Here is a 22456-nt window from a genome sequence, read left to right on the forward strand (position 1 = left end):
TAAAAGCTTTGTTTCTTATTTTCGAAAACAAGATTTTACCAAATCAACTTATTTAAAATAAAAGTTAGAAGGTAAAGAACTTATTAGGGCTTGTTTGATTTTCCAAATCCAATGTAAATGCCCTACAGATGAGTAATTATAACTCTTCTACCCCGTTTGAAAACGCACTTGTATTTTTATTTAGAAAATTGGTCCAAAACAATTGGTTAAAATTTTTGAGCCTACCCTGATATGTATGATATATCTATGCCAAAGGTAATAAGCCTTGGGAAGTTTTTAAAAGTAGGTGTTTGATTTCCTAAACCCAGTGTTGGGATCCACTTGAGTTTTGGATGCGCGTCATATTTTTGGTCATGCCCTACTTTGAAAGATGGGATTATAGAAGGGCAGTGCGGATAACCCACATACATCACAGTAGGCCCCCCACATGTATTTAACAATGTTCTCGGTTCTAGCGCTAAAAAAAAACGCAAGCGTGTTCGGAAAATCAAACACGCCCCTTAAAGTAACTTTATTTGAAAAGTTTTTATTAAAGTTTTATTAAAGTAGGGCAAAAATGCTAAAGAAGTCCTAAGTAATTTTAAGCTAATAAGCTATATTTTGATAATGTGTTTATCAAATTACCAATTATTAAAAAAGTAAGGTACATATGAGGGTGCATCCAGACAGGGAGCAGGCGCATGCGATTTTCAGTACATGCAATAAATGAAAGAAGAGAAAAAGAGGTCACGAGCGTTGTCTTGTTGGGTGATCTTCAGTAATGACAGACCGTGCGGTCTACGACCAGCAGACATGTGACCCACGATTAGGTCGTAGGTTTTCCTTTTTTGGTCGGTCAGAAAATACCCATAACAAGAAATAAAATTATTAAAATGAAAGCTGACATTTTCACCCACTTCAGCTATTAGTACACCATCTTTTATACTTCTTGTAATAACATGGTAGTTGTACTACATTGTTACCCAAAGTGTAAAATGTATGTATCTATCAAAAACTAAAGATGAAATAAATGAAAAGTAAATTCAAAACCCAAAACCCCATCTCTCCTGGTCTTCTCTGTCTGCTCTCTCTGTCCTGAGAAGCTGCTTGTAATAAGAGAAAACAGAGAGAGAGAGAGATGCAGCAACATCTAATGCAGATGCAACCCATGATGGCAGCTTTCGATCCCAACAGCATCACTACAGATATCATTCAACAGGTCTTGCCTTATTCGTTCCCTTCTTTTTGCCATTTCTACATATCCTTTCTTTTACCTTTGTCCTGCTGCATTGGTAGTGTATTTTTTTTTTTCTGTTATTCAAATGAGTTTTACTTCCTTCATGTTCTGGTCTTGGATTTTGGGTTTTTTTTTTTTTCCCTTTCTTTGATGGTTTTGTGTTGTTGTTGAAGTATTTATAGAGGTGTGTTTTGATGGGTTGATCTTGTTTCATGAAGTATAGAATAGGTCTGTTGTGTTGTGTGTTTGTGTTTGTTTGCTTGTTTTGAAGGTGTAATGGTTATTGGTTGTTTTGATTTTTATTTTTTCCTTGCTTGTATTGCAAATGGGTTTTTAAGCTACTCTTTCTTTCTCTCTATCTATCTAGTTTTGGTTGGTTTTGAATCTCTTTTCGTCTGGATTGGTGTTAGTTTTGGGAAGGTCAGTTTCTTCTTCTTCTTCTTCTTCTTCTTCTTCTTCTTCTTTTTTGTATATTTCTCTGTCTGTGTGCTTTTTCTTACTATCATTTCTCGGTACGACGAGTGGAGAAAAGGGTGTTCTAGTATCATGTTTCGGTATGACAAGTGAAGATCAAAGATTTGAGTTACTTTGTTTTGTTTCAAATGAAATACAAGTAGATGAAGATCTGCATGGAAAAAATGGCCTGATGAACTATGAGGGTTGTTTGGAAGTAACCCAGAATGAGAATGAGAATGAGAATGGAACAGGCAAGCCCCTTGCATGCTTTTCAAATGAGCTATTTGGTGCATCCTACAGATTGTGGATGGCAAAACCTCATTTTCATTGGGTGGTGGACACATGGGCCCGCCCGAATAGATAGGTGCAACCAAACTGGCTAATGCTGACTGAGATGATTTGTACATTGAGAAACTGTTCAACTAACGGTTATCTCCATGTCACTTCTAGTGGTTGGAGTGGCCTTAACCGGCATTGTTTCTTCAGAATGAGGAACTTACTCGGCATTCGAGAGACATTGATCTGATTTAGCCTGTAAAGATTCCCAAACAAGAATTGGTAGGACGTTACGAACTCCATGTCTTCCCAGAGTCTTGTTCTAAAGCCACTCCCAACTCCATATTTTATACCCTCAGAAAATGAACTGTTTGTTCTTTGAAATACTCTCCAACTACCCAACACTGTTATTTGAATCATAACCCCATTCTTGTTCTAAAGCCACTCCCAACTCCATATTTTATACCCTCAGAAAACGAACTGTCTGTTCTTTGAAATACTGTCCAACTACCCAACACTGTTATTTGAGCAAAAATGAGGGCCCCCACCTGTGAATCATAACCCCATTCTTGGCAATAACACAGGTTGTTCTCTTCGTTAAAAAAATGCCATAATCCTTTACTAAGCAACTACCTATTCAAAGGCTTCAATTGCATAATACCTTTCCTTCCCTCCTTCCAACTTACAGACCGGATTCCATTCCAAAAGATGATATTTCCCCCTTTCCTCCATTCCTTGCCATAGTATGTTCCTTAGTGAATTAGAGGGGACAATTTAATTAAAGTGATCCTCCCAGTAAAGGGTAGGTACTTCATTTTTCCAGATTGCAAACATCTTCTCCACTCATTGCACTACAACAATGAGACTACAAAAGACCCGAAAGATTGTGCTTCTTTAATCTCACCCAATTAAGTCTATCATGGACCAATTCACCTTTTAACCGAAGACCACTTCGTAACACTAGATAATAGTTTTCAAGTAGAGAATCTAGTCCTTCGAAGCATCGTGGAGCTGGAGAGTTTCATCTGCAAAATTGAGACACCAGAATATTCGAACTATTGGTTTTGAAGCATTTTCGGATGTCTTCTTTCATATGTTTGTCGAGTATTCTTATTAACACTCAAAATTATAGGGAAGGGGGAGTACCCTATGTGAATTCCTTCGAACTATTTATTATTATTATTTTTTTTAAAAGCCATTGGAGGTCCAATTTATTAACCGAGAGAGAGAGAGAGAGAGAGAGAGAGAGAGAGAGAGAGAGAGAGAGAGAGAGAGCCATTCATCTATATTCTTTTACCCAATTCATCCATTTTTTTTAAAAAATAATTTGAAAGGTAACGATAAATATTTTTAAGAAAAGTGCAAGAAGGCTCAAAAAAGCAAACAAATAGACCAATTGCTCTAGTTGAAGCCCTTGAAGTAGGAGACCCACACTATTATATCCATCTTTGCCCTCTTATAGGCATCTAACTTCGACCCACATCCCAAAAGCACCCGTTATTCCTCTATTCCCAAATTGCCCAAATAACAACCATTAAAACTAGCCTCCAGTACACCAACTCTTTTCTGATCCCTCCTCATGCAAAGCTAGGAATAGGCCATCAATGGACCCTTACATCACCCAAGGCCATCTAAAGATGGCAAGGAATTTCTCCCATACCTTTCGAACAAACGAGCAATGGATCAACAAATGATCAATCGTCTCCACATCCCTCAAACGCATTGCACAACAATTAGGAAATGTCATAGATCTTTTCTGAAGATTGTTGATTGTGAGGATCTTATTTCTACCAACAAGCCAAGTAAAAGTTGTTACCTTAAGAGGGGCCCCACAGGACCACATGAGACTAGACCAAGAACCGACCCGACTTCTTTAACATCCAAACCAGTGAGTCCTTATCTCCCAAAGATGGCTTAGAATGCGTAAGCCACTCTAAGAGCCGAATGAAATCAACTACCTCCGCATCTGACATATTCCTCCAAAAGAGGGGAGACCAAATGACTGCGTTGTCAGAGATAGAATAGTAGCAATCGGTGGTTGCATCAAAGTACGTAGCAAACCTAGCTAATCTCGAAAAAGTAATTTGGGGCGGACATTCCCGATCCATAAATCTACCCAGAATCATATCCTCTTCTCGTAGAGAACCGAATCCCCTCCTTAAACCTATTCTCCATGCCAAGGACCCCCTTCCACAACCTAAAGGTCCTATAAAGAGATGAGCCCTTCCCTGCTAACCCCATTCCTAAACTCTGTATTTGGTAATGATCACCTCTCTACAACCTACCTTCCATGTCAAACCTCAATAGCCATTTACCAAGTAACACCTAGCTCTCAAATTTCCTTATGCTAGCTCCCCCTTCCCCATACGACTTGCAAACCTTAGCCCATCACAATAAGTGGAATTTTTACTTCTCATCAATGCCACACCATAACAAGTCCTACCTCAAACTTGCCAACCTCTCCAACACTGAAGCCGAATATCTAAAAAAGGACTTGAAATAGATTGGAAGATTTGACAAGGCAAAGCTTTGATCAACATAATCCTCCCCCCTAACGAAAGGTTTCAACTCTTCCGTCTGGAAAGCATCCTTTAAACCATTTCAATAGCCTTATCTCATAAATGTTTAGTAGGCTTTCTATTCCAAGGAGGGAGCCCGAGATACATTGAAGGAAGCGACCCAACTCAACACCCAAAAACATCCACCAAACTTGCCACCTCTTCACTAGAAATGCAAACACCCAACATTTCGCTCTTGAAGACGTTGACTTTTAAGTCGGAACCACTTTGAAGTGCCTCACTAATCTCCTTAAATTATCCACCATTGCAACCTTTGCGTCACAAAAGAGGACGGTATCATCAATGAACTAGAGATGTAAAATCGGAGGCAATTGTCCATTTGATGCCAAGCCCTAACCTTCTCATCATATATTCAATGAAATCCCACTTGATACAATCGTAAGCTTTTTTCATATCAGGTTTACAAATAGTACCTAGTCTCCTCAACTTATGCATGCCAATTGTTAGAAATTTTCAAAAAGCAATAGAATTTAAAGTGTTTCAAAATTTCCAGAATTTAATTAAACCCTAAGCATCCTCACTTTTGATAAGATCATATTTCTAAAATCCCAAAACCAGGACCAACGGTTAGATTTTGCGTAAACCGCACGTGTGCAATGTAGAGCTTGAATCAAAGATGCTGATCTTCCCAGCTAAGGAGTCTCTCCTCGACCTATCCCAGTTGAAGGAGAGTTGAGAGCTCACCACGTCAGACCTAATTTAGGGTTGATGAGATGCACGCCCATACGCAGGTGGATCCCACACACATGCATGCGTGTTTGAGAGAATGAGAGAGATGGAATCTCTTCTACACTCTCTCTATTCTCTCTCCATGACACTCAAAGGAGGTGGCGTCAAGGCTCTCTGGCAGGGATTAGCTCTTCTTTCTATGGTATATTTATGAGGGGTTTAGGGTTTGAAGGGTATACTAGTTTTTGTAAACTTTTTAAAAACTTTTTAAGCACTAGGCCTAGTGGAAAAACCACTTAATGAGCTTTTGATCTCTTAAGATCAAATGCTATAAATGAGTTCTTAGGGAACCAATGGATCCCTCGTTGGCTCATGTAGGAATCAAAGGACCTTAATGGATGTACCCAACCACACCCACTATTGGCCATGCGATGACTTCGTAAAGCGAGCTAGAGCACATATAATCAAGATCTTGACCCTCACATGTCCTCAAGCCTAATGATAAATCAGATTTCAATACACCCTCAAGTTGATCATAGCCCATACAAATGGGCCCCCAAACAAATGATTTAACCTTGATTCACCAATGAAAGTGCCCAATAGTTCCAAACCAGAATCCTTTGTCCATGGCACATAAGAGGAAGGCACACTGAATTAAAGTTGTGCCCAATGGTGGAGACCTTCTATCCCGACTCATAGTCAATCCCCTCACATAGGATGACCATATGCATCATCATACGATGACAATAAACCACAAGTTTGTCCTAAAACCTGTTGGATGGTCATGGTCTAAAAGAGCATCAAGATCCATGGACCACAACTCTCCCTTAGTCAATGACTGTTGTCTACAATCCCAAGTTACCAAGGACAACCAGAGGAATCCCTCCTCCACTTAGCCTATGCTTATGTACATTTAAGGTACCACCACATATTATCGAAGGCATAGTAATATATCCATCTAGGACCCTTCATCATGATCTACAATCTCAATATCACATCCTCATGGCCAGTGGATTGGGCTCAAATTGGATTTTAGGGCACAACTTCAACTCCCATATTAATGGCCTCTTGGGAGTAAAACATGAGCTAGTTTCGTGGAAAGGATTTTAGCCAAAACTTTGTATGGACATCCGACGAGACTAATGGACCTAAAATCCTTAAGCCTCACAATCCCATCTCATGTTGGGATAAGAGCAATGCAATGTGATCCCAAGACTCTCCCCATCCTCCCCGTTTCATTGAATCTGATCTGATAAAAAGCAAGGGAAAACCGGTCTAGCCCAAGGGCACAATCTTTACCTAAATCGCACACTGCTGTTTGAACGTGTTTAAATCTTTAAACACTCGAGGATGTCAACCTCCTCTGAAATCTTATTGCGATAGAGACAATCAAGTTTAGGGTGAATCCAATCTTCCACCTTAAATAAACAAGCAAAATTACACTATTGCCGAGCATATCTCAAACTGGGTTTCCAGCTGGCCTCTTTCAATAAAATAGATTGAATATGGTTATTTCTTGTTCTTGCAGATGCTAGATCAGGGAAATACAAATATCACTATCTCCTTCCTTTAACCAAGTTGCCCTAGATCTTGCCTCCATTTATTGTCATCCTTAATTTTCGTATCAAAATCTTCTTAAGATCTTGACATCATTGCTTTTCTTTTTCGGACAATCCCCTTGCTTCCTCTATCCTGTCAATATCATGAATTTCCTCAAGGATTTGGTTCTTTACTTCTTCAACTGCCCAAAGTGCTTCTTTTGCCATTCTTTAAAATTGATTAGGTGTCTCAATTTTTTGCGCCAACCCCCATGCTTGTGTTTCCTTCAATGCTAAGAGAATGCTGCTACTCCCTTTGTCTGCAACATCTCTCTTAACTGCATCAGCTCAAATCGAAAAGGTTTGGGCTCCAAGAATCCATCATCAAATCGAGAACAGTCAGGCAATGGTCAGACATTAGTTGCATGATCCTTCTAATTATGTGCTACTCCTGCTTTGAATCGCACGTTGGACATCATGCTTCCCTCTTGGTTCCTAGCAATTTATACTTTGCTGACAAGTTGGAACAGTCGTTTCCCTGCTCCCGTACCTGCATCAGTTTGCTGCTCCACTTCAGTCTTTGTGCAACTATAGGTTAGACATCAGCTTCAGGCTAGCTCTTTAATGAAAACCTGGGAAATGTGGACCCCACTCCTCTGAAATAATAGGATCAAACCTTATTCCATGTTGTTTCCAGTAGTGCTAGCTACAAGAACCAATATGGATAGTTATGAGGACGATATCCTTCTAAATGGAACTTCGTATCATTCTCAATATGAGTCATGAAACTCGACACGTCCTATCCATTAGACAAAGGATGCCTTTTATTCCAACTTTCTTTTTTTCTTTCACGATTCAATTTTTAGATTGAGAACTACAAGAGGGACCAGAAATCTGGGTATCCAAAGGAAGGTTCCTAAAAAACTGTAAATCCTTGCTCCTAGGATCCAAGGAGGGATTGATTATAGGAAGGACTATCAATACTTCTTGTGTTAGGGGGCCTTCTAGAGTCCTAGACAAGTAGCTAATAAGTTGGTTAATCTCCCTTGCTAGGTTGGGGTGCTTGCTAAGACCTGTTGTGAAACACCTGAATCAGCCTTGGACATATGACGGGCTTTGCTGCCTATTGGACCAAGTGAATCCCACACACACACAAACCTAACCCCCAATGCACCACAAGTTTCTTCATCTTGACTAATAACATCAAGCTCTAACCGAAAGTCCCCTTTCTTCAGGATTATTTGGCCCATAGACTGACATGGAAACCGTTGGAAGTTGTCTTATTTTGTTTAGAATACCACATATGCTGATAAGTTGCATACCCAATATTCCTCCATCCTTTTCCCAAATTATGCTATTCTGCTTGATGCTTCAACTTCACCTGTTTGAAATGACTACCTCCCCAAATAAACTTGATCAAAGCATCGCTTATCGATTTGGATTTGGTTTCTTGCAAAGTGACTAGCTTGGCTTTTTGAGTCTTACAAACTGATTTCACCAATGCTTTTTCGTGAGGGCAGCCGAGACCCCTTACTTTTGGTTGCTTCATCAGGCCATTGGATTATGTTCCTTTTCCCCCAGTTCTCCTGATGATTGCATCCGCATACTCTGCCTTCCCTTTCAACACCTTTTACTTAATCTTAATTAATTGAGGAGATCTAAGCAATTCCCTTCTCCCATGGATGTTAGGTTTTTTACCATTTGCAACTTCATTTGGTTCAATTATCCTTTTCCCTTTCCTCTTATGTATCTAAACAACTGTTTGAAGTCATCTTGCATTGGCTCAAACATGACACCAACAACTTTCCCCATTGTTTCTATCATTTCGTTGATCCAAATAGAGTCATTCACTAATGCACTCTCCTTCTTGTGCCAAACCATTCGGCCATCCCTCCTAATTTTCTACTTTTCTACCTTATCTTCTCAGTTTCTTCAACGAGTCCTCATCATCCCTCCTTGTAAGTGGGTGTATTCTCTTTTGGCTTTTCTTAATAAAATCTAGTCATCTTTCAAAAAGAAAAAGAAAGAAAGAAAGAAAAGAAGAGGAATTTCTGCTACTTGATCAACCACTTTGATAACATTTGAAACTAAATGGCTCCTTATTTGGGGGATGATATCATCCTCACCTGACTTCCTTTCCTGCCTCCTGCACATTGTATACCTTAAGCAAATAATAGAGATCTTCTTTGGTTTAGGGATCGTAATCCATCCTTGTGGCCAACCGATCTCCTTGATCTCTACTACTCAATGGTTAGCTTGTTATGAATCGCATCCTTTGGACCATATATATCCGACTGCATTTCAGAAATCTTTTCCCTTGTGAAAAGTCCCTTTCACCCTCACATAATGGGCACGTTCTTTAAAGCCCACCCACATGGTGCTTTCTGCTAGGTCAAAAGACCGAAATGGCCCTTCTTTGTCTTTCTTTTCGTTGAGTGGTCGTCTAGACTCTCCGATCAAGGTAGCTGGACAGCTTATTTCTAATCATTTTGAAATTTAAACCTCTTCACCACACAGTCTACATTCCCTAGGCATCATGATATGATGATGGGCCCACCACCATAAATCCCCTTGACTCACTTTCCCCTTCCACATCATAACCAACCTGACCATTCTTTCTTGCCACATAATCATCTTCTTCCTTGGTTCTTTTTCCAGTTTTTTTTTGGACGGTCAGTTGATTGAGGTCTAAGCTCCTCTTTCCTTTGCAATTGACCTACAAGCAGTGTTTAGAGTACCAGTGTTGTTATATATATTAATGAGTGGGGATACAAAATCATGTATCAGTATAACTGACATTATCACGCGTACTTGGAAAAATATTGTTGTCCGAGGGAAACATTGGGAAAAAGGTGGAGTCTTTTAGTGAAACTTCAAGAGATGTTAAAAAGACATGTTTACACATTTAGGAATCAAAATATTGCAAAAAAAAAAAAAAAAGACAAATATACATGATAAGTTTCCATTTTATAGGGGGCCTAAATCACATGCTTTAAAAAAAAAAAAATTTAAAAAATCAGTACAAAATAAATATATAAAATTTGTAGTCAATCAATTGATCGGTATTATCATTGATTCTGTCAATTTTCACCTTTTTATGAATGTTTCATTGGTATCGAGGATATTATCATTAATACTGAGGATATCATCAAACGTATTGCTGATATCAGGGAGCTTCTATAAGGAATTCTTCTCAAAATATTGTGGGTATTGATAATATCACCGATATCATTGAAAATACTGGTGATATTTGGAAATTTTAAAATGCCAACAGTTTTATTATTGTTAACATGGCAATAATGATAACATCGGAAATATAATTAATAATATCATTAAATTTGGAACACGTCTACAAGATGCATTAACGCGACGTCACCTACCTCTCCTATTGCTCTCTACTACTATGAAGAAGCAATGTCTCTCCACCCATAGTTTGATGTTCTTTGTTTCCTAACCACCATTGGAGCATCAAATCTTGACTCTAGCAAATTCTGCAACTGTTGTGTTTGCTGAGTTCAGACCAACTTCCGCCACTTTGTTAATTGACTCTACCATGGCTTTAGTGGCTTCCACTGTCCAGGCATGAAGAGGGATACTAGAAAGGTAAAACAAAAACTCGCCTTATTCTGAATCTGATTGTCTGTGAATGCTTCCAAGGAGGCCTCTTGCAAAATAAAAACCACATTGCATCAATCTTTTGACTGATTCTTGGAACATTTTTTATGCACACTATTATAAAAAAAAAAATTAAAAAAAAATGAAAGAACAGAAAAGAAAAGAAAATTCCTGCACATCCTCTTACTCAATGCATTGTCAACAAACTATGTTGCGAACTTTGATCAATCTATGAATGATTTTTTTTAACGTTGCTACCATTGTTTTGCAGAGTCCTCTACAAGTAGATTTTAAAAACTATTCAGTTTCTTTGCTTGATTGGTCTTATGATAATAACTTGTGCTTGTACTTTATAGAAAGATTTTTTTTAATTAATTAATTATTTATTTATTTATTTTTGTATTGTATCTGTTCAATCACAAGATATGAAGATATATTTGTTAGACCATAAAGGTAACCTTTCAGCAAGTCTGTAGAGACTAATCTGGGCTAATTAGTTGATGGTGGAGGTGGCTTGACAAGTTCAATTTTCCCCTCATCTTGCATCTTTTTTGTATTCATATTTATTTTTTCATACTGAAATGAGTTAGATTGTCATTGATCAAAGAAAAGTTACAAGATTTACCCCAGGCTTGAAGTTGGGTACTGTTGTGTCTTGTTGGCTGATTCTTAAAAAATAATAATAATTAAAAAAAAAATCCAACAAAGACTGATCTTTATTGAAGAAATAGAGGTGTAAAGAAATTATGCATGTCCTTGGTTGCAAGAATGCTCAATCTTTACCTTCCTTTTACTGAACTTGCTAACTTTTAAGTAATTTAAGTTGAAGATTCTTTTCAAATCTTGAAATTGTTGGAATACATGGATAGGCAACAGAGTTCTGGTGGAGAATAACTCAATAGTAATTCTTTCATATGCTATTTGTAACCTTGTCCTCCTTTATATTATTTGATTTACAAGTTAATGCCTCACAACTGGAAAATCTTAAATTCTAATAAAAACAGTTATCAGTTACATTCCTGACCAACTTGCAACCTTTGTTTCAACCATGAATGGTTGATTAACACTGACTTTGCATACGATGTTTTTCATTTCTGACAAGTGAGGCCCATGTTTCAGTAATCCAGACCATAGGTTTGTTTTTGTTCGGATGGAATGCCAAGTGTACACCCGAAATTTCCCCCATTGCACAATCATAACCTTTAGATTTGTGTCCCACAAATAAATAGGAAGAGAGATACAACAGTTCACATTCAATTGAGAAAAGTCCCAAGATTGGGGGCTAAGATCGGTCTTCTAATCTGAAAGGTACTTGGGGCTTAGTCCATCCAGGATGGGATGGAATATACCAATGGTTTGGCTTTCTGATCCACAGATTCTGATTTTCAGAATTGAAGACCACAGGTTACTTTGTAAAGCTTCAATCAACGATCTTATAATTCTTCATTGTTATCTATTTGGTTTGGCTTACTGATCCACAATCCCAATTTTCAGAACTGAAAAACCAAGGATAGTCCTGAAAACTTCAGATCAAGGCTCTTATAATTCCTCCTTGTTATGTACCACAGCTGCTTCCCATCACTCAAACTCAGTATTGTAACATCTATAATTTCTCCAAGAGCTTTTATATCCAATAAAAATGCACTTAATGAACTTGTCATCTGATCTAGGGACTTGAGATCATACATTGAAGACCTTAGGTCATAAAAAAAAAAAGCTGGACAATCTTCTTTCAAAACGTGAACAGGAAAATTACTTTTAAGAATCCCTGAGGGCACATGATTGATTGGACAACATACTGTCAAATATATGGACTGTTCTTTATCCTCCCTCTTGACTTGGACAACATACTGTCAAATATATGGACTGTTCTTTATCCTCCCTCTTGACTTGGATTTGCAATCAAGGATAGCAAAGAGGCTTTTGAATTGCCAATTAGTTAGATTAGATCACTTCAAGCATCTCTTGGTTCTCTTTTCTGAATTCAGTTAGATCACTTAAAGCACCTTCTTAGATAATTCCTGCCCTGTTTCATTTGGTTTCCTAAGCCCACATGGACTTTTATGTGTGCCAACCTGGCATGTATGTGGGACATGCAAACCATGAATCAAGTGGACCCTGTCATATATATGATCTCACCCAAAAAATGAGTCAGTCCAGTCACTGGGTGGCTACGCGTGTATGTTGAATGTTTCCAAAACCATCAATTTTCATACATGTGGATGATGTGAATATTTTGAAAACCCTCAATCACCGTACATTTGGAACCCGCCTGATGACCTGACTGGCCTCATTTTTGGGCTAGGTCAAGTATTAAGTGGGTCCCTCTTTATGCAAGTATCAGATGTTGAAACACATGCTAGGTTTTTACTCTTGTTTGCACAGAGATTGTGTAGGTTAGGAAAGCTTTTGTTTCTATTTAGCTGTCTACCTACTTCACCTGTATTTTACTTTAACTAGCTTCTTTTTTCATGATGAATTTACATATGCAGTATCTGGATGAAAACAAGTCACTGATTCTGCAGATTCTCGACAATCAGAATGCAGGGAAACTTGGTGAATGTGCACAGTAAGTACAGTTTCATTTTATAATGCAGCATGACTATAGACCGTTAGTAGCTTTTTTTAAATCTCCTTTAGAGGCCAGGGGGGGCATGTTGGCGCATTCATTTGGTAGACCTCTCCATGGGTTAGCCATAGCTATAAGTCACATGGATTGGGCCTATCCTAACTGTCCAAATTGGTGATCTGTAAATGGATAGCTAAGGGCCACATTCACTAAGTTCCATCTTCATATAGTTCATCTGATCAGAACAATATTTGAACGGTGTATAATCCATGGCAGGGTCCGTCCGAGAGATTAGCTCTTGAGATTAATGCCAGTGCGCTGAAATACACCAATCATGATTAATTCAACTTTTAATGACCCCTGAAACAATAGAAGTGATTGATCATGCTTTCTCATCAAGTTGTTTTCCTTTTACCAAAAGAACTTAGCCGCTACTGATGTTTTGCATAATGAATTTCATCTTTTCTTTATGGAAACAACTCCAATTATTGTATATGCTAGATTGGGTCAGGTGCTACTGCATTTTTTTTACTTCATTTCCACATACTGTAAAAACTGTGTATTTCAAACCCAATTTGCATGTGTACATCTTCGTAATAGGAAGCCAATAGGTTTCCCTGCTGCTGTGGTACTCATCCTTATCTAAGAATACTTTAAGTTTTTTGGATGCTCTGTCGTAGCGATGCATGTTTTTTGGATGCCCTGTCTTAGTGATGCATCATGTCGGCCTCCCTCTATAAATAGGCTGGTTCACTTGTACACATTGAATGTGGACATGTGTTGATTATTTGTAATCTGCCTGCTGTTTCTGTACATGTGCAGCCCTTCTGATGGTTGACCGGCCTGATTTTTGGGTCAGGCAATCCAAACAGTGGGGTTCACCTTATGCACGGCTCAGATGCCCCACACACGGCTTCATCGACATATGGACATGGATAAGCGACGTTCTGGAAGCTAAACATTGCTGCTGATCGTAATTGTTAATACTTTATGTCATCCACTGTAGTTTTTGTGTTAGAAGCTAAGAGAAATTCTTGTTTCTTAATTGATCTTTTATTTTTCGAATGTAAAAGTTCATTAAACTAAAGGAGCAAGAAAGATAAGAGCTTAATCAAAAGGAGAGTTGAAAGACATAGTCAAATAAGTTCTGTACTCAATTGAATACGCAGCAGGGAGAAGTTGAATATGTAGGTAATTGGGCCTAGCTTACGTTAAAAGCCCATTAGGGAATAGACACGGCTTGTTCACATTTTGTTTATTAATAAATGGAAGAGAGGTTAGGTTTCGAATAAGCTTCAAATAAGCTCTCCCTCCCTCCCTCCCTCCCTCCCCATTAGGGAATAGACACGGTTTGTACAAATTTTGTTTATTAATAAATGGAAGAGAGGTTAGGTTTCGAATAAGCTTCAAATAAGCCCTCCCTCCCTCCCCCTCTCTCGCATAATCATTGCCCAACTATAGGACAGGTTCATCATCCCTTCTCTCATCTCTATATACGTCAATTTCTTGTTCCCCAATTTCCCTGGCTGATGTATCTTTGTCAAAGGTTCTAGTTGAAGAGTCGCCACACCTAGTACTCACATTACCCTTGTTTTTAGATGTGCCTAAATTTCCTCTTAGCCTACTATCTGTGAGTAAACTTACCAAAACATTGAGCTGCTCTGTTGCCTTTTATCCCTCCCATTGTTTGTTTCAAGATCTCCAGACAAATGAAATAATGAGTGGAGGGTGTGAATTGTACTACTTAGAACCTTGTGTCATTGAAACCATTGTGCCAGCGCCACTCCATTATAGTGGCACGCCTGGTTTCAACACCCCTCATTAGACTCTTTGAAAACTCTTGTTCCTTATCATCTATTTCTTTTATCAAATGTGAAGCATGTCAATTGGCTGAGCACACTAGAACTAACTTTTTGCTACATCTTAATAAGCGGAATCTATCTCATTTGAGTTAGTTCATACTGATGTGATGTGTGGGGTCCGATTAGAATATCTAGTTTTTATAATTTCAAGTATTTGTTACATTTATCGATGATTATGCAAGAATGACATGGGTATTTTTTATGAAAGATCAGTATGAAGTATTCGACATGCTTAAAATTTTTCGATCTGAGATTTGTACACAGTTCAACACCAAAATCAAATGCCTTGGGTATAATAATGCACTTGAGTATCTCTCAGCCCACTTCCAAGAGTTCCTGACTTCTGCCAACATTATCCAGCAGACATCATGTCCCTATGTTCCACAATAGAATGGGGTTGCCAAAAGAAAGAATAGCCACTTACTCGAAGTAGAACAGTCCCTTCTTACTTATATGAACGTTCTTAAGTGTTTTTTAAGCATGGCCATACTTACAACATATCATCTTATTAACCGAATGCCCTCCATTCTTAATGACAAAACTCTATTTTTCGGTTTTATTTCCTGATGCTTCACTCTTTCCTCTATCTGCACGAGTATTCTGTTACACTGTGTTTGTCCATGCACTACATCTTGGTTCTGATAAACTTGATTCACATGTCATCAAATTTGTTTTCGTGGGATATTCTCGCACTCGAAAAGGGTATAAGTGCTTCGTCCCATCACGCAATCGGATACTAGTTAATGCAAATGTGACCTTTGAGTATACGCCATTCTTTTCACATCTTCCCAAACAAGGGGAGAATCTATATTCAAGAAGAGATCTTTCTCCCATTCCCTGTCCTTTTGTCCCTCCACATAGGCCATCCCACGTCTTTTAGACGAGTTAGCATCACTTATTCGGACCACTCCTACAATCCCTAGTTCACACCAATCATCATCTCCTTTGGAAGAGACTCCTACAACAGCATCACCACCTTCGGAACCAGACATCTTGATTGCTCTTCTTAAAGGCATTTGCTCTTGTACCCTTCACCCGATCTCAAATTTTGTTTCATATCATCTCATGCTTCCATCCGCCCATACCTTTGCCTTGGTCTTGTCTCAAGTGGTCATTCCTACATTCCATCATGAGGCATTAGCTCACCCTAGGTGGTGAAGAGCTATGGAAGAAGAAATTGCTGCTATGCACTAGATTGGTACTTGGAAACTGGTCCTTTTACCTCATGGTAAACGTCCAATCAGCTATTATTGGGTTTTCTCCATTAAATACATGCCAGATGGATCGATTGAACGTCTGAAAACACAATTGGTGCTGAAAGGGTATACTCAAACATCAGGCTTGGACTGTGAAGAAATTTTTTCTCCAGTTGCTAAACTTAACTCTATTCGAGCCTTGCTAACAGGTCCTTGCCTATTTATCAATTGGATGTCAAGAATACCTTTCTAAATGGTGACCTCGCTGAGGAAGTGTACATGAAGTAACCCCTTGGGTTTGTTGCTCAAGTGGAGAATGGGAAAATTTGCAAACTCATGAAAGCCATTTATGGGTTGAAGCAGTCTCCGAGGTCGTGATTCGAGAAGTTTAGCCGAGTTCTAGTCGAATTTGGATTTCATAAATGTCACTTGAACCACTCTGTGTTTGTGAAGCAAACATCCAAGGTAATGGTGGCATTGATTGTTTATGTAGATGATATAATCATCATAGAAAGTGATGCAAGACAATTAACCACTTGCTCTAAAAGCTCTAACTGATAGAGCATGGCGAATTAATCCCTTTATCTCATAGACCAGGCCCCAAATCCATGGGTTCCGTGGGCCACCCACCCCGAGTGTGTCCTTGCATCCCACAAACCACCCCACTCGAGCCCGGTGTGAAAATGCCCCCACATTAATCACCCCCGATGAGGAGTCTCAAACACGAGACCTCCCGCTCTGATACCAATTTGATGCAGGACAATTAACCACTTGCTATAAAAGCTTAAACTGATTAAGCATGGCAAATTAATCCCTTTATCTCATAGCCCGTGCCTCAAATCCATGGGTCAGGTCCTCGACCGAACCCTTCTCGTGGGCTCCAAATCCGTGGGTTCCACAGGCCACCCACCCCAAGTGTGCCCCTGCATCCCACAGGCCACCCCACTCGAGCCCGGTGTGAAAATGCCCCCACATTAGAAAGTGACAAAGATGGTATAATTAAAGTCAAGCAGTACATCAATGAATAATTTCAAATCAACGATCTTGACTCCTTGAGGTATTTCCAAGGATAAGTAGCCTGATTAGCCATAGGGACCTATTAAAGGAAACCGGTCTCTTGTGATGTAAACCATGTGACACTCCAATGGATCTGAATAACAAGCTTTCTGACAATTAAGGAAAAACATTTGAAGACCCAAAGATACAAAAGACTAATTGGGAAACTTATCTATTTGATTGTTACTCGACTTAATATCTCGTTTGTGGTTGTAGTGTTGAGTACGTTCATGCATTAGCCCAAGATCCAACTTTGAAAAGCCATCATCCATATACTTTGGTATCTAAAATATGCACCTGGGCAAGGTCTTCTTTATAGATCTCATGGGCACCTCAAAATCAAATCCTATGCAAATATTGATTGGGTAGGCTTCGTTACAGATAAGAAATCCACATCTGGATACTGTACCTTCATTAGGGGGGACTTAAATGACCTAGAAAAGCAAGAAATAGACTATTATCACTCGATCAAGTGTTAAAGTCGAGTATAGGGCCATTGGTCATGCTATTTGTGAGTTATTGTGGATACAATCACTTCTACAAGAACTTCAACTCTTCAATGGAGAACTGATGACTCTATACTGGTGATAATCAAGCAGCTTCGCAGCACATAGCCAATAATCAAGTTTTTCATGAACAACAAAGCATATAGAGAAGGACTATATCCAAAGCATGTGACATTTATCTTCATTAGAGAAAAGATAATATCCAAAGAAATTCTCACCCAGTACGTTCCATTCGAAGACCGGTTAGCCAACATATCCACCAAGCCTCTACCATGATCCCAAGGATTGCTTATTTGTAGTAAGCTATAAGTTGGGCATGTTTGATATATATGCTCCATCTTGAGGGGAGGTGTTGAAAGATAGTTGAATAAGTAGCATGAAGGAGTTGAATATGTAGATAATTGGGCCCAGCCCACATTAAAAGGCCATTAGGGGATAGACCGGTTTGTACATGTTTTGCTTATCAATAAAAGGAGGAGAGAGTTTAATGTTTGAGAACCTCTCTCTCTCTCTCTCTCTCTCTCTCTCTCTCTCTCTCTCTCTCTCTCTCACACACACACACACACACACATTTTACAAGGGGAAAGGAGGATGACCATCTCCCCACTCCCTTTTTCACTAGGCAATCAGCAATCCCATTCGCTTCCCTTGGAACATTTCAAGAAATTACATTAAGGTGGTGAGCAATAGCTCTAATTTCTGAAAGTGAAAAAAAAGAAGCAAGCCTTAGAGCAAGAAACACATTTAAACGCATTTGTAGAGTCCCATTCGGTTGACTAAGGGGTTGGAGAAGGAATTGGAGAATTTTTAGGCTCTCATGAAGAACCAGAGCTTCAACCATATTTGAATCACTTCAGAACATGGGAACATCAGTAATGTCTCTGTCGTTTCTTAAAACGCCCCCATACCTGGAGGGGCCCAGATTACCCAATAGACATGTGTTGCGGTTAAGCTTCCAATACCCAGCTGGAAGACAAATCTACCTCGCTTTGGGTTGGCTATGGTCAAGTCATGACAGATAAGTGCCTTACAGTCTCTGAATAAATCACTTTTAGACACTCCTTTAAATTCGATCTCACCTAATCAGGAATCATCATGGCCATAATTCTTTGTCTAATGGATATGCCTGATGAAACCTCATTGTTGAAGGTTCTCTATTCGTTTCTTTCAACAAACCCCACAAATATTCCCTCGATCAACCATCCTTCGATAATTTCTCCAATCAAGTGCTTTATTTCAGCATCCTTGTGCCATGGTGTTGCTTCTAATTTGCACCTGTGTTTGTCTCAAATACCTGCTCCCGTTCCCAGGCTTTTACACTGGCTAACAATTTGAAGCAACTTTCCTGCTCCAATACCTAAAGCGACTGCTGCTCCCCCTCAAGTTTCATGCAACTAAGATCTAACACAAATCTTCTGTGAATACTCCAGCAAGCAGGCTCAGCTTTCTGTGGAAATCCAGGCCTCTTCTGTATCACTATGCTTCCTCTAGCAGCTGCACAATTGATCTGGTCTTCCAACCATGCGTCACATATCTCTAATAACCTACATGAGTTGAAATGCAGCTAAAGATGCAGTAAGAGAAGCTCTGAAAGGAATGAACAACAGTATCTCAAGAGGCTTTTGGTCATGATATATGTGACATGACTATTGGATATGATCATATTTATCAAGTCGTATGATTTATGGTCTGAATCCTGTTGTATGCATATACAATATATATTGCATTGCATGCCCAAATCGTAAATCTATCAAAATCATAAATAAAATGTATGAATTGTATCAAACTGTACACAAATCGTGCAATTTGTGAGGACAAGGTTTTGGGCATCCAGAAGGCATAAAAGATGGAATTTATTCTCTCTTTCTTTCCTTCATTTCTTTTATGTTTTGCATTTTAAATATATATAAAAGGCCCTCCCTATTAAAATATACCTTTATTCTTCTATTTTGAGAGATGAGGGAGAGGAGATTTGGGACTTTTGAGATTCAAAAACCGAAAACAAAGAAATCAAGATAACTTTTTTCTAGAATGATTCTAGATTCTAGGAAGTACAGAAGAAATATAAATTATTAAAGGATTCTTGCCTCTTTAGATTGTTTATTTTAGAAGTTAAATTTCTTGAAATACACATAATATGTCTATATGTCTTTTGTTTTGCAATCTTTTGTTTTGCAACACCCCCCCCCCCCCCCCCCAAGGCATTATCGTGATTATTGAAGATAATGAAAGATATTGATATCGCCTGGGAATATCCACAAAGACAATAATCTAGAGATGTACATTATTTTTTAATTGCACTTAAAGGCATAGAGAATGGATGTAGATGGGCAATGGACTGAATGATTTGTAACTTTATTTTACACATTTACAGATTTACCATACACAAGTTTTAAATTGATAATATCATGTTATGCATTTTTTTAATGCATATCATGATATGATTTGCAATTTGATACAATTCACTCCCTGTTACAATTTATAATACGGTTAATATTTTGAAAGCATTTGGATACGGTATGATGTATTTTTGTTATTCCATCGAAACCTTTTCTCATGATTTTCTTCTGATGAAACTTTTCGCTGAAATGAAAATTGCAGTTTAAGAGCCTTTGTATCAAGTTTGGAGTCCTTAAACAGCCGATTTGACTTTGGAAACATCGACTTCGTCACACTATCTGACTAAGAAGTGATAGGTGGTAGTTGATGAACATGTAAAATATCTCTATTATGGTGAAACAAATAGCCTTCTACCGAAAGAAAAAGAATGGGCTATTGACATTCTCACTTACACAAGCTTCTAATTTACATTGCAGCAACTTCCTGTTCATTCGTCCGAAGATAAACCCAACCTGCCTTATTTATACATCCAGCTCATCAACTACTGTTCAATGAATCTTCTTTCTTTCTGATTAAATTTTTTCACTCAAATGGGAATTGCAATTCTTTTGCATCAGGATTGAGTTTGAGGTCCTTAAAACAGCCAATCCAACTTTGAAAACTTTGTCAAATTATCTGACTGCGAAGTGATATATAGTGCACCACAGGATGACTGAATATATTTGCACTCTCATACTCAAATATACCAACACACGTACACTGAAGATCGTATACTCTAACAGAATGACGGTTACAAACAAGTAAAATATCTCTATGTTCCAGCAAAACAAATAGCTCAGCTACCAAGAAAAAAAAAAAAAAAAGAGAGAGAGATTGCTGAAGTTCTCCTATGGCCTATCCAAGCTTTTAATGCATATAACAGGCATCTCAATGTTGGGTGCATGTAAGAATATATGTTATTTCATTTGTTCTTTCATATTAGTCATTGCATGGTTAGAATATTGAGGGATTAATCTTTTTAAGTTGAGCTTTTTTTGCCATTAATTATGATGGTATCAAGTTTCAATCTTCATTCCTATCTATCGAATGAACACATATAGTTTTCATTTAAGATTGTAGGCAGGTTTTGGTAATGTTTATCCATTATTTCAGGAATCAGATAAAGCTTCAACAGAACCTTATGTACCTCGCCGCTATTGCAGATTCTCAACCTCAACCGCCCCCCATGCATTCTCAGGTATCATCTGCTTACTGCATTCTCATTTTTCTAGAATGCTAGCTGCCGATGCCTATCACATGCTAAAGTGACACATGCAAAGTTCAGGCCTTTAATCAGATTGTCCTCATGAATTACACAATAGACCACAGTCCGATTTCTAGGTGTGGCACACCTGATAAGTGGACCATCATGATTTTCAGACTATGTTCACCAGAGGAACAATCTGATTAACAGCCTGGATGTTGCACAAGGGAGCAAAATTCCTTTATATTTAGTGTATGGCTTTCCACATCAATCTTGCTTGAAAATTGAAATCCATCTTTCATACAGTTTCCTCCTAATGCTGCCATGCAACTGGGGGCACGTTACTTGCAACACCAGCAAGCACAACAGATGACACCACAGTCACTCATGGCCGCCCGATCATCAATGCTATATGCACAGCAGCCACTGTCTACACTGCAGCAGCAAGCTCTTCATAGCCAGTTGGGCATGAGCTCTGGGGCAAGCAATGGACTCCACATGCTGCACAGCGAGACTGGTTTGGGAGGGAATAGCAGCATGCTTGCAGCCAGGGGCTTCCCCAATTTTGGCCGCAGCACTGGGGAGGGCTTGCAGGCTGCAAACCGAGGAATGGCAGGTGCAGGCAAGCAGGATGCTGTAGGTGTGGGGTCCACGGCTGGGAATGCAGGAGGCCAGAGTAGAGATGGGACTGAACCTTTCTACCTGAAAGGCTCTGAAGGAGAGGCAAACTGAGGGGCGGTGGTGGCCGTTGCCAGCCGACTGATGCAGATGGGGAAACCTCTGAGGTTGTTAACATAACTTGTAGGATTTTTATTTTTTTTTAGAGCTAAAGACGATTCTGTTGCCTATTTGAGCTTGTGGGTTCTTCAACTATCTGATGAATGATGATGACAACGGCGACAACATCGATATGAAATGTTTTGTTTGAGACTTGCATTAAGTATTAGTTATTGTAAATTTGTAACTTAGCCAAGGAATGGACATTTTCTCTCACATGATCTCTCCAATCCGGTTTATCCATGATTGCATGATTCTATTGACTGCTGGCCCATTGTGCTTGGAAATCCCATTAATACTTGTGCTGAAATTTAAATAATAATAATAATAATAATAAATTAAATTAAATTAAATTAAATTAAAAACCATACTATATAGACTAAGACTGAGCATGGAGAGCCCCTCTCCATGTTCTTTTTCATCTCACATCATTGTCGATGAATGCCAGCAAATCCAATCTTGAGTGTGGCTGTCTATGAAAATCCAAACCTTTCAACCGGTGGGATGATGGCTCATGGCCCAAAACTAACAGGGTTCAGGACAACAAGCCTTTCATAT

General features: G+C 38.8%; 1 protein-coding gene across 1 annotated transcript; it reads left to right on the forward strand.

Annotated features, from left to right (window-relative positions):
- Window positions 1-1032: 1032 nt before the first annotated feature.
- LOC131249045 (GRF1-interacting factor 1-like) lies at window positions 1033-22114 on the forward strand. Its single transcript, XM_058249603.1, has 4 exons — window positions 1033-1198; window positions 12842-12918; window positions 21031-21115; window positions 21428-22114. Exons 1-4 carry the CDS (start codon window positions 1118-1120, stop codon window positions 21851-21853), a joined length of 669 nt encoding a protein of 222 aa, XP_058105586.1. The 5' UTR covers window positions 1033-1117; the 3' UTR covers window positions 21854-22114.
- The last annotated feature ends 342 nt before the right edge of the window (window positions 22115-22456 follow it).

This window comes from Magnolia sinica, chromosome 6 (genome assembly GCF_029962835.1).
Source record: "Magnolia sinica isolate HGM2019 chromosome 6, MsV1, whole genome shotgun sequence".
NCBI lineage: Eukaryota > Viridiplantae > Streptophyta > Magnoliopsida > Magnoliales > Magnoliaceae > Magnolia > Magnolia sinica.